Genomic DNA, 14,516 nt, shown 5'->3' with positions numbered 1-14,516 from the left:
CTCTTTGCGACATGCCAAATTTCCTAAACACGACAAAAAACAACAAGATACCGAAGGGAGAAATCCTGCTTGAATTTATACCTCTGTAGGTTTGTTGAGTTTTGTTTGGGGTTTTTGGTTTGTTTTTTTTTCCCCACAGGAATAATTAAGAAAAAGACCAAAAGCAGAAATAAACGTATTTGACAATTTCAGTTGATAAGGAATTTGCTCTTGCTTGTACGCTTCATTTTTATTTATAAATTTATCTGAAGAATATCTAGTTTGACCATGATAAAAATGTAGTAAACATGTTCGTACCATTTGCATAAACTCCTTTAAATATTGACTGTACTTGTCAAATGAATTTCCCAAAACACACTTCCATCATCTCATAAAATACCACTTGCCATTCATAAGACCGACTTTTTTTTTTCTTTTTTTTTTTAATAGAAAATAACATTTATTTCTATGAAATGGAAACACAGAATTACCTGTTAGAAACAGCAAGAAGTTTGCTACATCGGAACAAGAAAGCAATTTTCTTGCAGATCACAAATGAAGGAGGCTTATTAAACCATCATACACCATTGGCGCCGGGGTCCTACGGACAGTTACAAATATATCTACTTTCCAATGTTATATACAGACCATAACGTTTCTGGGCGGGGGTGGGAAGGAAAAGGTTTTCAATTTGACAATGTTTCATCTATAATGCCTGGTAAGTATTACAATGCGCTGCCTAACCTTTAGCTTAACGTTAATATCGAGTTCACCTACGAGTTACATTAATAACTTAGATTTCCATTTTATAACATTATACACTCGCTAGTATACATATATATATATATGTATGTGTGTGGGAAAGAGCGTGCGTGCGTGTGTGTGCGTGTGTGTGTGCGCACCCCACGACGCGCTGAGGATATATCCATGCTTATGGCCATAAGCAACAAAGAGTGACTCGTGTCTGGACAATGAAAGTGCACCTTTATCACCTTAATACACCTACGCCTGTCCGCGCCGGGCTCTGCACGCAAAACCACCGCCTGCGCGGGGCAGAGCAAAGCCACCCGCGTCCGTCCCCCCGCGCCTACACGGCTACCTCTACGCAGCCGAGCTTTAGGAAGCCGCTATTGCTTCTCGGGGGTGTTGTTGACCATGGGCCCGTAGAGCCCGCCGGAGTACACCTGCTCCTTGTGCACGGCCGAGCGCTCCCGCATCAGGTCGCTGAAGGCGTAGTCCACGGGCGGCCGGAACCCCAGCGTGGGCATGAGCCCGGCCGTGGAGTAGGGGGTCATGAAGGCCAGTCCCCGGCTGTGCGCAGAGTAGGCGAGGCGCAGCGGGTTCAGTCCCAGGTGGGTGCCCAGGGGGTAGGCGCCGGCCTCGGGCCCGAAGTGCGTGGCGTTGGGCTGCAGCGGGGAGAAGGCGGAGCGGCTGCCCAGCGCGCCGATGGCCGGGGCCATGGCGCCCGCGATCAGGGGCCGCTGGTGGGCGGCGGCGGGGGTGGGCGGCAGGCCCTGCGAGGCGCCGTCCCGGGCCCAGCCCTCCTCGGGGCCCTTCTCCGGGCCGCGGTTGTTGAGGATCTGCTCGATGGCCTGTACCACGTCCCCGCCGCAGCCCTGCAGCACCAGCTCCAGCACGCCGCGCTTGTGCGCCGGGAAGACGCGCGTCAGGATGTCGATGGGAGTCCGCTGCCGGCCGCCGGCCGAGGGCGACGGGTCCTGCTCGTCCTTGTCCGCCTCCGAGCCCGAGTCCGAGCCCAGCGGGCTGATGGAGCCCGGGCTCTCCTCCCCCTCCTTCGGGCCCTTGGAGACGGGTGAGCTCAGGAAGGACTCGCCGTCCCCGTTCTCCGAGCCCGAGCCGTGGCGAGCATCCGGGGAGGAGGTGCCGGGCACGGACTCGCCGTCCGGGGAGAGCGGCTTCCCGCCCGCCTGCTGCGGGGTCACGGCGCGGCTCGGCAGCAGCGTCTTGGGAAACAGCTCGAACTTCTGCATCTTGGACTCTGCGGGGCGGGGAGGGGCAGAAGGGAGAGACACGGTCACTGCGGCTGCCCCCGGCGGGCCCCGCGGAGCGCCGCGCTCGTCTCCCGCCGCCTCTCCGGGCCCCTTCCCCCGGGCCCGCGCTACCTTACCTGAGGCGCCGGCGCCTCCCTCGCCGCCGCCCCCGGCGCAGACGGAGCCGAACACCTCGTACGCGGGCCGGGGCGGGATGATGCCGTTGGCGGCCGCCAGCGCCAGCCCCTCGGCCGTGCCGTAGAGCAGCTGGAGCTCTCGGGCCTCGTTCTCCTCCTGCGCCTGCTGCCGGCGCAGCGCCACCTGAGCGGCCATGACGCGCTGGCGCTCGGCGATGAGGGTGCACTTGGCGCACATGCAGTCCTTCCAGCGGCAGTACCGCTTGTGGCCCTTCAGCGCCGACACCACGCCGTGGTTGCGGCACCGGGCGCACTTGGGCGTCCGCGGGTACTTCTCGGCCGCCCGCAGCAGCAGCGGCGGCGCCCGCAGCAAGCTCCCGGCCACGCTCACGGGCAGCGTGGCCGCCGCCGCCGCCGCCGCCGCGGCCACCGAGCTGGGGGGCACCGGGGGAGGCGCGGCGGGCACGCTGGGCAGCTCCGAGCGCAGCTCCATCCCGGCGAGCCCGCCCCGAGAGAGCGGCCCCCCGTCCCCGGCCTCCCCCAAAGCCGCGCGGGGCGGGGGAGCCCCTGCGCCGCGCCCGGGCGCCGAGAGGCTCCCGGCGCCTTCGAGCTCAATCACGAACGAGAGGCGCACGGAGCCCCCGGGGCGGGCATGCAAACCCCGGCGCCTGTCCTCTCGCCTCGCTCCGCGCCCCCGGCCCCTGGCACCGGCAAGCGGCCCCGGAGCGGGGCTCCGGTGAGGAGGGGTCCGTCGGGGGCCGTTCCGCGCCCTCCTTCCCTCCGCGCCCGAAAAGCAAAGCTAACACAAGAAAATCCAAGAAAACTTAGATCGCTCTCGCTTCCTCGCTCTCCGTGCGCATCTGGCGGCGCGGCACCAAGTCCGTGGCGCCAGGCTCAGAGCCGAGCTCTCCCGTCCGCGCCTGCGGCGTCGCCGCTCCCCACGGCGCCCCGGTGCACCCCGAGCTGCTCCCTAAGCTCCGCTCCCCGTCCCCCTTCTAACTGCAGCCACAGCCTAGCAGCGTCCCTCCAAAGAACGATCCGGCACCTTCAACGACAGGATCCCTCGCCACGAGCAGCGGAGGCTAAAATCCAACAGAGAATAGCCAAAAAAAAAAAAAATAAAAAATTAAAAATTGTTAAAAATCGCCCCGTGTCCCGCAGCCGGGCGGAGCAGGCGGCTGAGGCGGGCAGAGGCAGAGCGGCGGTGGGGGCCGGGCGGTGCGGGGCGCGGAGCCCCCCGGGGCGGAGCGGTGCGGAGCGGTGCGGAGCGGAGCGTGCGGCCGGAGCGGAGCGGAGCGCGCTGCCCGCCGCGCCGCGCGCCGCCACTCGCGCTATTGTTGCGGCCCGCGTTGCCATTAGGCGACACGGGACAACAATGTGGCGCCTGCCATTGGCCAGCGCCCGCGGGCGCCGCGCTGATTGGCCGCCCCGCGCCCCGCCGCGGCCGCCCGAGCGCCGCGCCCGCCGCCGGGAGCGCCCCGAGCGTCCGGGGCACGGCGGGGACAGCGGGGACAGCGGGGCGGCGTGGGTGTGCCCCACACAGCGCCCGCTCCGCGCCACCTGAGCGCTCGGCTCTCTTCCCTTCCCTTCCCTCTTTTTTTTTTTTTTTTTTTTTTTTTTAATTTATTGGAAACGGGACGTGCCAACCGTTTGAATTTTTTTTTTCCCCCTGCGTGTTACTTGTCAAAAGGGGAGGGGGGGGGATATGCTGTGGAAGGTGACAATTCAATTTCTGATCTCTCCCCTCCCCTTGGAGATTTTGTTTTATGATAGTATGTAGCGACGCCTCTCCCCTTCCTTCCTTCCTCTCTTCCTTCCTTCCTCTCTTCCTTCCTTCCTCTCTTCCTTCCCTCCTTCCTTTCCTTTCCTTCCTTCCTCTCTTCCTTCCTTCCTTTCCTTTCCTTTCCTTTCCTTTCCTTTCCTTTCCTTTCCTTCCTTCCTTCCTTCCTTTCCTCTTCTATTTCTCTCTCCCTGCTCCCTCTGTCTCTCTCTCCGCACCCGCAGGTAAATGTCCAAGTGCTGCCGCAGCAGGAGAAGCCCGAGGTGAGTATGATTTTCCGTCCTTTCGCTGTGTTTTAGCCTGGGGGAGCCTTGCCCGCCCTTCTTTCCCCAGAAAGTAAAGTTGGTTCTTTCTTTCTCCTGCCAGCTGTTTGCGCGACTACATGTGCAACAGGCGCCTTCCCCACGGGGACAATAAACCCGAGGGACTGATTTTGGAGGAGGAGGAGGAGGAGGCGGCCGGGCTGGTAACTGTATATTAACCCCGGAGCTTTTGTTTTAGCATCAGCCACCCGGGTTTGACGTCACCTTCGCTGGTAGCGGGAGGAGGTAGCACTTCGGTGGGAAATAACGCCGTCTCCTCTCCCCAGGCTTCTCCCCTCTCGTTCCCACGAGGGATCTCCATCCTCCTCGGCACTTTCTAAAGTTGGTTTTTTTTTTATCACATGAGTCCGTAAGTCGTTGCCCGTAGCGGGAATGGAGTGCCGGTGGTCGGGGCCTCCTCCCGCCCCTTCAGCGTCCCCAGCAGCGCTCCCACACCGGGGCCCGGGGGCCGGTGCCTCCCCGGGGCGCCGGGAGGAGAGGAAACCCCGGCGGTGCTCGAGGTGCTGCCGCCGCCTCCTCCGCGGCCGGCACCGGGGACACCGGGGACACCGGGGACAGCCCCGCCGCAGGACACGCAGCGCTCGCTGATGCTGCGGTAACTCTTCCCCTCGCTCACTCTCCTTCCGTGGTGGCCAAAACCACAACTGTAGAGCCCTCCACTTTTTCAGTATGTTTATTACACTTAGGTTCATCTTTCTCTTTTTTCTTTTTTTTTTTTTTTTTTTTTTAGTTACGGAATGAGCGCCTTCCTACCCGATTTTCTGCGGGTGCAGCTGCCACCCACTCCTCGTGATTTAGGTGTTATAACACCTTTATTTAATACAGCAGCCAAGAGTCAAAATATCCGATTTAATTTTATTCGCAACCACTAATTTTATTCTCCGGGGAGTATTACTCTAATCATCTGATTTAATTTAGAATTCGTAGAACTCGATCAGATCTAATAAGAAACATTTCAAGTATTGCTTTATATTGGTTTAACATGGAGAAAACGTTCTCCCTTTTTCCTGGCAGTTTTGTCTGGGGTTGCGATGGGATTTTTTTCTGCAAATACCTTCCCTTTGCCCCCCGAGGCAGCCCGCCACCAACAACAGCACAGGACGGGTCACGCCGATTCCCCCATTCCCTTGTCGATCAGCTCTGACTTCAGGTAAAGGCCTGGGTTATCCTTCCCGGTTTGGGCGGTTTAAAATTATCTATTTTGGAAACAACCATGGGGGGGAAAAAATAAAAAAATAAAAAACCCACACCAAACTAACTAACAAAAAAAAAAAAAAAAAAAAAAAAAAAAAAAAAAACCTACAATAAACCTACAAAAACCGCGCCCAAGAGTGGGTCAGTAAAGAGCCAGTGAAACGCGGCGGTTTCTGCTCGCAGCCTCAGGCTTTCAGTCGCGTTGCGAAGGGCGGTGATGAAGTTGGAGCACACAACGTGCACCATCTCTGTCCCACGGCTGTTTCCGCGGCACGGCCCCGCTCTCGGTGATGACAGAGTTGGGGTGCAGTGTCCCAGAGCTGGGCACCGAAACGCCCAGGGCCTGTTTCTGCTGCCCGTGCAGAGCCAGCAGAGGACACCCCCCCGTCCAAAACATTTCGCCATGCGCTGGTTTTAAATGTTACACTCAGTATCAACCCGCCCATCGTAATAGTAGGGGTCCATTAAAGAAAAACTTTAGCATCGCAAGGAGATGTAACGCAACTCGGAGACTGAGTAAATTCTGAGGACATTTGTCCCCGTGTCCCCCAAGTCCAGGGCTGTTGGGTTCCCCGGTGCCGGTGTCCGGCCGCCCCCAGGGCCCGGCAGGAGCAGCCGCCGCCCCCGGCCAGCGCCGCTCCGCACGGGGATCGCTCCTGACCCGGAGCCCAGGCCTCTCCTGGGACTCGGCACCCTGCCCCGGGCTCAGGGACACTCTGCCTGTCCGCTTCCCGGGAGGGGAACGGCTGGAGGGGCCGCTTCCAACCGGGACCCAACTATTGCTGTGTTGCTCTTCTCTTACGAGGTGCGTTTAGAAAAGGAGAGGCCGGAATCGCGCTTCTCACCGGTTTGATATTTTTCACGATAATAATTTCTCCCCTCTCCGTATTTTTCACGGAAAACTTTCGCTGTGAACCCAGACAGTGGCCACATTTCACAGATTTATTCAAACCAACCGGCGCTGAGCCGTGAGTTCGCCCGGAGCAGCAGAAGGGCGGCCAGGACTCGCCGCGGGCTCTCGACAGCTCTGTCCCGGCCTGCCAGCGCCCTGTGTGTGTGTGAGCACGGACGGCAGGCAGCGGGGAGGTGGATGTTGCTCTCCCCCACACACACACACCCCTCCCTTTTTCCACCCTTCTCTCCGACTGCAATTCATTTCTGTTTGACGAGGCACAATAAAATCTTCTTGTACATCCCTGCTCCCGTGTCTTTCCGGGGGAGGGATGTTTGTTTTAGGCACGCACAGAGCAGCCGCGCTCCCGCTGCCCGGGCGGGACACGGAAAGAGAAATTCATTTCTCCAAACCCGATGAAACGCGACTTTAATGCCCCCGAGACTGGTCTCGCCCCCAGCTTGGCTCTGGGAGCAACTCCCGGCGTCAAAACACGAGAGGAGCTCCGGCTGGGACCCAGCTCCTCTCTCCCCCCCGCAGGAGCGGCCCGGGCTGGCCCCGGGTGTCTGTGCCGGCTCCGGGAACCGGCCGGGGGCGGAAACCCGCGGCTAAAGAGTGCCCGAGGGAACCGCAGCGTGCTCAGGGCCCTCCGGGCGGGGGAAAGGGGACGCTGCTTCGTTCCGGGGATGAGCAGGGAGCCGCGTTTCGTTGCGCCGTGCCCCGGTTGCCGCTCAGTTTTCCCCGCTGCGCGTTTGACTCTGGCAGCGTCCAGAAACCGCTCGGTGCCCAGCGCTCACGTCTGGGTCAGCTCGCTAAAACACCGCAGGGGTTTCATACGTTTCTTCTGAAGAAGTCCCCATTTCTCGGGAGTTTCTTTCCCTCCTCATTCCCCTGGATTAACCCAAAGGCTTCCCATGCGCGGCTGCCCCGGTGCCCAAGTTTGAAAGGGCTGCAGCAACGCTGCTGCTGCAGCTTCTCCCCATTGCAGTGGTAAAATCTTAATTAAAAAGCGCCCGGCTATTGGCTGCCATGCGGGGGAAGGGACACGCACGCCCGCAGGCAGCGCAGCCCTCGGAAGCATCCCAGAGAAATATAGTTCTTGATTAGTGTATTTTCATCTCGTTCTTAGCGGAAGACAGTTTGTAAGTACCTGCTAATGTTAGTGCTCTTTAAGGTTTCAATTGTTCTAGGGGGTTTGCCATTGACTTTTTCATTATTTACCTACTGAATCAAAGTAAGCAAATGCCATCTGTTTCCCTGCTGCTATCATCTTCACTTTTAATTATCCGCCCAGCCGCCTAATAGAGATGATATTAAACTAAATCTTTTTGACATTAAAAGTAATTATCCCCAAACCAATATTACAAGAATGAAAATTACCACCACCACTACCCCCCCCCCCTTTCAAGAAAAAGGCACATTCCTCCTAGTCCAGGCAACCTCTTCAGATGCGGAGCGAAGAAAGGGAGAAGGAACTCCCGTTAGCCCGGACTTCTCAAGTATTTGAAACATTATTAACTCGATTTCCCGGCTCCCAGTGGGGGAGGAAAAAAAGCGGCAAGGGAGAAAGATTTGTGGAAGAAAATAAGGGAAATTCGGGGCTCCTGTCGGCCCGCAGCCCGGCGGTGGCACGGGGGGAGCCCAGCCCGGGGCCGGGACCCCTCGGGGACCCGAGCCCCGGCTTTTGGGGACGAGCACATCCTAAAGACACAGACACGGCCCTCCAGGGGCTTGGCCCCGTCCAGCCGCAGCGGCCGTGCGCTCCGCGCTGCCTTGGCGGGGACGGGCACCGGGGGACATGGGGACCGGGATGAAGGGGCACGGCGGCTCCTCTGACAGATGGCCGCCGCCTGAATCACCTCCACAGAGTCGTTTCGCTTCCTCTCAGACTTCTCCGCCATTTCTCCTCCGACTCGTTTTAATATGAGCCGGAGCCGCGGCCCCCATTTCCTTTAATATGCGCTAAACTGAGCTAATTTTAATTGCATGTTTCAACTTTGCTAATTAAATAGAGCGGTCTAATTAAAAGTGACTAGGGAACAGTTTTAATTCAACCCTCTACTTTTTTAACAATCCATTATGCAACAAATCCAGGGTAAGCCCTCCCTTTAAAAAAAAAGCTACAGATGATTGAGTTTTTACACCTTTTTACACGCTCACAATGGGGAGACTTGACCCAACATATGTAGCGCTGGGGCCGGGCCCCCGCGGCTCCCCGGCGGGGCATCGCCACCGAGCCGCCGGGCTGCTGCCGCCCCGCCCGAGCGCCGCTGGAGCCGGGGCTTCCCGGGGCCTCCCCGCTGGAAGTGCGGAGACTATTAGCCCAGCAGAGGTTAGAGTAGCACATCCCCAAGACGGCAGACCAGGATTTGGGAAAATCGGGCTCTTTACACGCTTCATCTCTTCACCAAGTGCTCATTAGGTTGTTAACCTCTGGTTCGCATGAAAGGGGCATGTGATGAATCCCGTCCCGAACAAATGGGCGCATCCCCCTTCAGGCACCGAACAAAGCCCTTAAAATAACTGCACAAGAAAGCCTTCAGTTGTTACTCTAAAATTTCTTTTCTCTGAGAGCTTGTGCCCATCCACACACACAAGCGCACCGACACACAAGAAAGAGGGAAAAAAGCTCACGCGCGCAAAAATCCATCCATCACCCCCCTCTCCCCCGTGTACTGGAGCTAAAAAATTTAAAATCCGTGGTCCGTCCCCAGAGCCTTCGGCGCTGGCTGATGTCCCCCGGGTTTGGCTGAGGTTCGGGCTGGGGCTTCCCAAGCGAGAGGAAGGAAATCTCAATGGCTTTAGCGGGGCGGGCGGGGCAGCAGCCCGTGCCTGTGGCGGGGGGACAGCGGCAGGGGACAGCGCTCTGCGGGGACACGGGGCTGTGCGGGTGCCCACGCCGCCCCCAGCTCTGCTCCCGCTTCCTCCACCCGCCGGCGAGACGAGCTCAGCGGATCCACGGCCGAGGAGGGTGCGGGCAGGAGTTTCCCGTTCTCGCCGGGGGAGTGCGGCGAGAGCCGGGACATCTCGGCGGGGAGCCCAGTGTCCCCAGTGTCCCCAGTGTCCCCAGTGTCCCCAGTGTCCCCAGTGCCCCGCTGTGCGCTGGGAGCGAGCGCGGCGGGTCGGGTCCCCTCCTAAAGCAGACGGGCTCAAGCTCCGGAGGCAGCGCTGCCTGCTCGGGGCTCGCTGCCCGCGGAGGCCGAGCCTGCCTCCGCATTCCCACCGCTCGCCTGTGGATTTGGGGCTCTTTAAGACCTTCGCTTTTTCTCTCCCTCCCTCCTTCTCCCTCTCCCTTTTTATTTCCCAGCCCCTCGGGCACGGATTAAAGTGACAGACGATTTTCCCCTGGCACCTTATTGCCGGTTAAATGCGCTCTGAGTTAAGGAGCGGGCAGGGAAGGCGGGGGACCGTCCCGGCAGCCGGATCCCGGCGGCTCCATGGGCGGCTGGGCACGGCCCCGAGCGGGATGCGCGGCCGCGGAGGATCCGCGCCCCCAGCGGGAGCCGCGCGCGTGTCGCATCGCCCCGGCAGCCGCGGGGACACGCGCTGGCAGCGCCGGGAGCACGCAGGTACCGCGGGGGCAAGAATGACTCGGGAAAGCCCCGCTCTGCTAATTTACCGTAGGGCGCTCCGAGAGGTTCATTAAAAAGGCTCTTGTCAGCCTCTCTAACGATCCGAGGGCTTTTTAATTATATTTTATATTCCCCCTACCCGTCTCCTAACTTCAAACACATGGTAAAAAGGATTTGCCGTTTTGTTTCAGGTAAAACCTAATAATTAAAATTCAGACCCCGTCCCATGCATCTGCTTCGCCTTTGCCAAATGAATTGAAGGGAGAGAGAAAAGCGATTTCATTGAGATCACAGATGGGGTGCAGGTTTTTGGAAGAAATTTGAGAAACACCATTGTCCGGAATCAAAACTCTCTGTCTTGCCCCACAAAGGGGGCTGCTTTAAGCCCCTCAACTTCTATGGGGCTTGTTTTTTAAACTTTAAGTGTTCCGCACAATAAGCTGCCACCAAAATGTCACAACCGCTCTAATTCCAAGTGTGTCTCGCTGCAAAGGGTGCAGAAAAATGAAGGGAGCAAAGGGAAAGGAGCGTAATTAAAAACCCTGCAGCTCTCTCCTGCCGGCTGGGGCCCGGCGGCCGGTCCGGGCCGGGAAATGCCCCCGCCCGTGGCAGCGGCACGGACAGCCCGAGGTGCGGGACCGACCCCCGCATCTGCCGCTCCCGCATCTGCCCCGCCACCGCCCGGCTCGGCGCTGCCGCAGCGCTGCCAGATTTCGGAGGCTAAATTGTTTCATTAGCCCAAAGCGGAAGATTAATCCTTTTATTTTTATTCACGATCATGACAGCCCCGGTCGGATTTGCCAGAGGATTCCCTCCTTCGGTGTTTATTGCCCCGGGAGCTCAGGAGCCCAGCAATCCTGACGGAACGCGATAGACAAACACGATCTATTCTCGTTTAAGACACGTATCGAGGGGGTCCGCGGAGGGGCGGGAGCGCCGCTGGAACAGCCTCATGGAAAACCACGCGCGCTTGGGCCAAAACATGATTCTGGTATTCTTTTCCCACCTCACACGCGCTGTTTAAGGGGCCCTTATACAAACACAGATTTCTTTCAAGTTATTGACGGACCGTCCGCAATCTCCCACGGCCCCGTCCAGCCACCGTGCCATCGGCCCCGCGGGACCGCGCAGCGCCGGGGCGATGCCCGAGCGTGTGGCTCCGTTTGTTTGGTCGCTCGGCTGTTTGTTCGTGGCTTGTTGGTTCTGGTTAGGTTTTGGTTTTTTCCCCCGGGAATACCAATTTTTTCCTTACGCGCCCCTCGCCCAGCGCCGGGCTGAGCGGCCCCATCTCCGCGGGGAAAGGCGCGGCACAGAGGCTCTCCCCGCTTCTCACTTCGCTCTAATTGTTTTAGAAATAGTTTTAAAAAGAATTTTTTTTGGTGGAGGTGTGGGCAGAGCCGGGCCGGGGGACGGAGGGAAGGAAGGGAAGGAAGGGAAGGGAGACCCGCGGGAATTCCGGCCCTGAGCGCACCGTCCCGAGCGGGGGAGGGAGAGAGGCTGCGGGCTCAGTCCGGGACAGACCGGGACAGACCGGGACAGCCCGGGACAGACCGGGACAGACCAGCCCGGGACAGACCGGGACAGCCCGGGACAGACCAGCCCGGGACAGCCCGGGACAGCCCGGGACAGCCCGGGACAGCCCGGGACAGACCGGGACAGACCGGGACAGGCCAGCCCGGGACAGACCGAGACAGACCAGCCCGGGACAGACGGGGACAGACCAGCCCGGGACAGGCCAGCCCGGGACAGACCAGCCCGGGACAGCCCGGGACAGACCAGCCCGGGACAGACCAGCCCGGGACAGACCAGCCCGGGACAGACCAGCCCGGGAGGGATCAGCCCGGGACAGACCAGCCCGGGACAGCCCGGGACAGACCAGCCCGGGACAGACCAGCCCGGGAGATGCCAGCCCGGGACAGCCCGGGACAGACCAGCCCGGGACAGACCAGCCCGGCACGGACCAGCCCGGGAGATGCCAGCCCGGGAGATGCCAGGCCGGGAGGTGCCCTCGCCCCCGGGCCGCTCCGCCGAGCCCATCTCCCGGGCAGCCGAGGCGCGGGGGGACCCGCATCAGGGCGGGCATCACCTTTGTGGTGCTTTTGTTTGTTTTTTTCGGTTTGGTTTCCTCACCTTAGACGAAAACTGCAACAGCATCACGATGTCTGACTCACCTCCGTCTAAACCTTGAAGAAGGATTTTTTTCAGCAACAGAATGCTCTCTGTAAATCGCAGATTATACTTCAGTTCTAAAAATTACCTCCCCCCATTTTCTTCTTTATTACATTCACAAAATTAGAAATAGTTTTGTTCTTCTGCGTCAGCGAGTTTATAGTTGTCATTAAAAAAAATTCCTTCTCCGTTGCCGCCACAGTTAGGAAATGCTTCCCCTTACTCAATCAGTCTTAATTAATCAGGATACATAAACAGGCAAATAGGCCTAGACAAAATGAAAAATATTCCTAAGTACACATCAGAGTCATTTTTAAGCTCCTAAAATGGCTGCAACAGAATGGGGGGTTTCAAACGACAACAAGTGAGGTCTACCTGTAAATTGAGAAAAGGCAAGATCACGAGTAGGATGCCGTAATTATAAAATTAAAGGTATCAAATACTTACGAGTGATAGTAACTCACGCTAATCGGGACTGTGACAGTAGATTAATTAAAGCATAGAGGCAAATAAAATGATAGAAACTACATTTTTAGGTGAATGCAAACATACTTATTATATTCACTACTTCACAAAACGATAATTTTTTTTTAAATCACCCGAGCTGCACTACTCGTTTAGAAGAAAACTGCATAAAAAGGAAGATAACAGAGACAAATTAAAGTCACAGGTAAAAGACTAAGATTGTAACCAAAACTTTTTGAGAACACTGTCTTAGATCCTCAGAGCACACATGTACCTGACTTAAAAAGACTACGGAATGCCCACAAGAAGCAGCTGGGCTGTGTGAACCAGCACATTAAAGGATGTCATTGGAAGACAGACTCCAAGTAGGAAACAAGAAAAAAAACCCCAGCAAATTCATGGAAATTTAACTTCCCGAAGACACAAATCCTAAATTCGACAACTGGCAGAATGCAAGGAACAACCACCAAAGATGCAAAGGATTATTAAAAATATCAGAAACAGGAAATCTGCCAGAAGATAATTGGACTAATATATTTTTATGGTGCAAAAGACTGCTTTTATTAAAACCAGAAAAAAAAAACCACCCTAAGCTAGTCATTTGTAGTGGTGTTTACTACAGTGGAAACATATTTTCTCGAGGTAAAAAAAAAAAAAAAAAAAAAAAAAAAAAAAAAAAAGTAAAAAAAAAAAGTAACATTATCCGAGATTGAGAGCTGGAAGCAGGAAACAACAATTTTCACAGTGAGAGGATTCCAGCCCTGTCCCCAAGAGTCTGTGTGGGAACCTGTTATTGAAGGAACTCAGACACCACAACCTGGAGAAAGGGATCAGTGCTGAGCTGCTGGTATGAATAAATAACACCAACCCACTGAAGTTGAGTGGATCGAAAGGGAACAGTGGTGAACTGTGGGATCCTGTGGGACACTGGCACAACATGGAGCTGGGAAAACACTAAAGGAAACTCAGTGGTACTGGAGTAGGAAAAAACCATCCTGTTAACCAGTAGGTTTGTAATCACAGGAACTAATGAAGCCTCCTTCTATAACCAGCAGTCGAGTGACATTTTAATTGAATTATATTAAGGCTGCAGTGTGACTTCAGTCTTTATTACACATAAAAGAATCCACAGAGGGAAGCCCTGACTAAGGAGTGGATTCTCTGTCATCTAAAGAGACATTAAAACCCTTTGAAACTTTTAGGGTGCTTGGGTCTGGAGTGACTCCCAAGAGCTGAATCTGGAGCAAGCCTTGCCTCCACTGCACACACTCAAGGGACTTTTCATCTGCCTTCTAATTTCCTGAATTTTGGGCTGCTGACTTTGACAAGATTTAAGGAAATTTCTGACGGCAAAACCTTTATAGCACTTAATTTGCTGGAAATTAAAAAACAAACAAACATAAAACCCCAAAAAACCAACCAACCAACCAAATAACCCAAAACCAACCAACCAACCAACCAAAAAAAAACCAAAACAAAAAAAACCAAACAAAAAAACCACAACAACCTCAAAAGAATGTAAAGTGTAAAGGTAGTAATATGATATAGATATATATATATAAATATTTCAAGGGGCTTGATCGATTTCGTCCCCCATCCATCAGCAGTGCTGTCAGAGGGAGCTGCCTGGCCTTCCTCTTCCTCTCATTTTCACTGACTCCCATCAGTGAGCTGCATCAGCCTCTAAACTGCTCCAGGAAAAAATAATGGTCACTTTTTAATTAATTTGCCTGGTTCCAGTGCAAGGTGGGGGCAGAGACGGCTCTGCTGGCAGAAGTATACATCTGTACCAGACTAAATTGAGCATAAAACTGCCTGGATCCTGACACATTTATTGCTAAATTTGATATTCCTCCACCTTTGTCATCTGTGGGGAAAATAATTTCAGGTAGAGGACAATGTCTCATGCTGTGTACAGTGTAGAGTAGTTCGTACTTTCTTTCATAATGCATCCAGAAAAATAATATCATTAAGGCTACTGCACCTGCCTTCTTTTCTATGCAAACAGAACAGT

At 55.8% G+C, this 14,516-nt stretch overlaps 1 protein-coding gene across 1 annotated transcript; it reads right to left on the bottom strand.

Moving 5' to 3' along the window:
* Window positions 1-212: 212 nt before the first annotated feature.
* DMRTA2 (DMRT like family A2) lies at window positions 213-2,600 on the bottom strand. Its single transcript, XM_066325584.1, has 2 exons — window positions 2,070-2,600; window positions 213-1,976 (listed from the first exon to the last, which is right to left on the bottom strand). The coding sequence occupies exons 1-2, from the start codon at window positions 2,598-2,600 to the stop codon at window positions 1,107-1,109; spliced, it is 1,401 nt and encodes a 466-aa protein (XP_066181681.1). The 3' UTR covers window positions 213-1,106.
* Window positions 2,601-14,516: the final 11,916 nt, after the last annotated feature.

This window comes from Sylvia atricapilla, chromosome 9 (genome assembly GCF_009819655.1).
Source record: "Sylvia atricapilla isolate bSylAtr1 chromosome 9, bSylAtr1.pri, whole genome shotgun sequence".
In the NCBI taxonomy this organism is placed as follows: Eukaryota; Metazoa; Chordata; class Aves; order Passeriformes; family Sylviidae; genus Sylvia; species Sylvia atricapilla.
The sequence above is the reverse complement of the archived record's forward strand: the minus strand, read 5'-3'. Positions and strand labels throughout refer to the sequence as shown.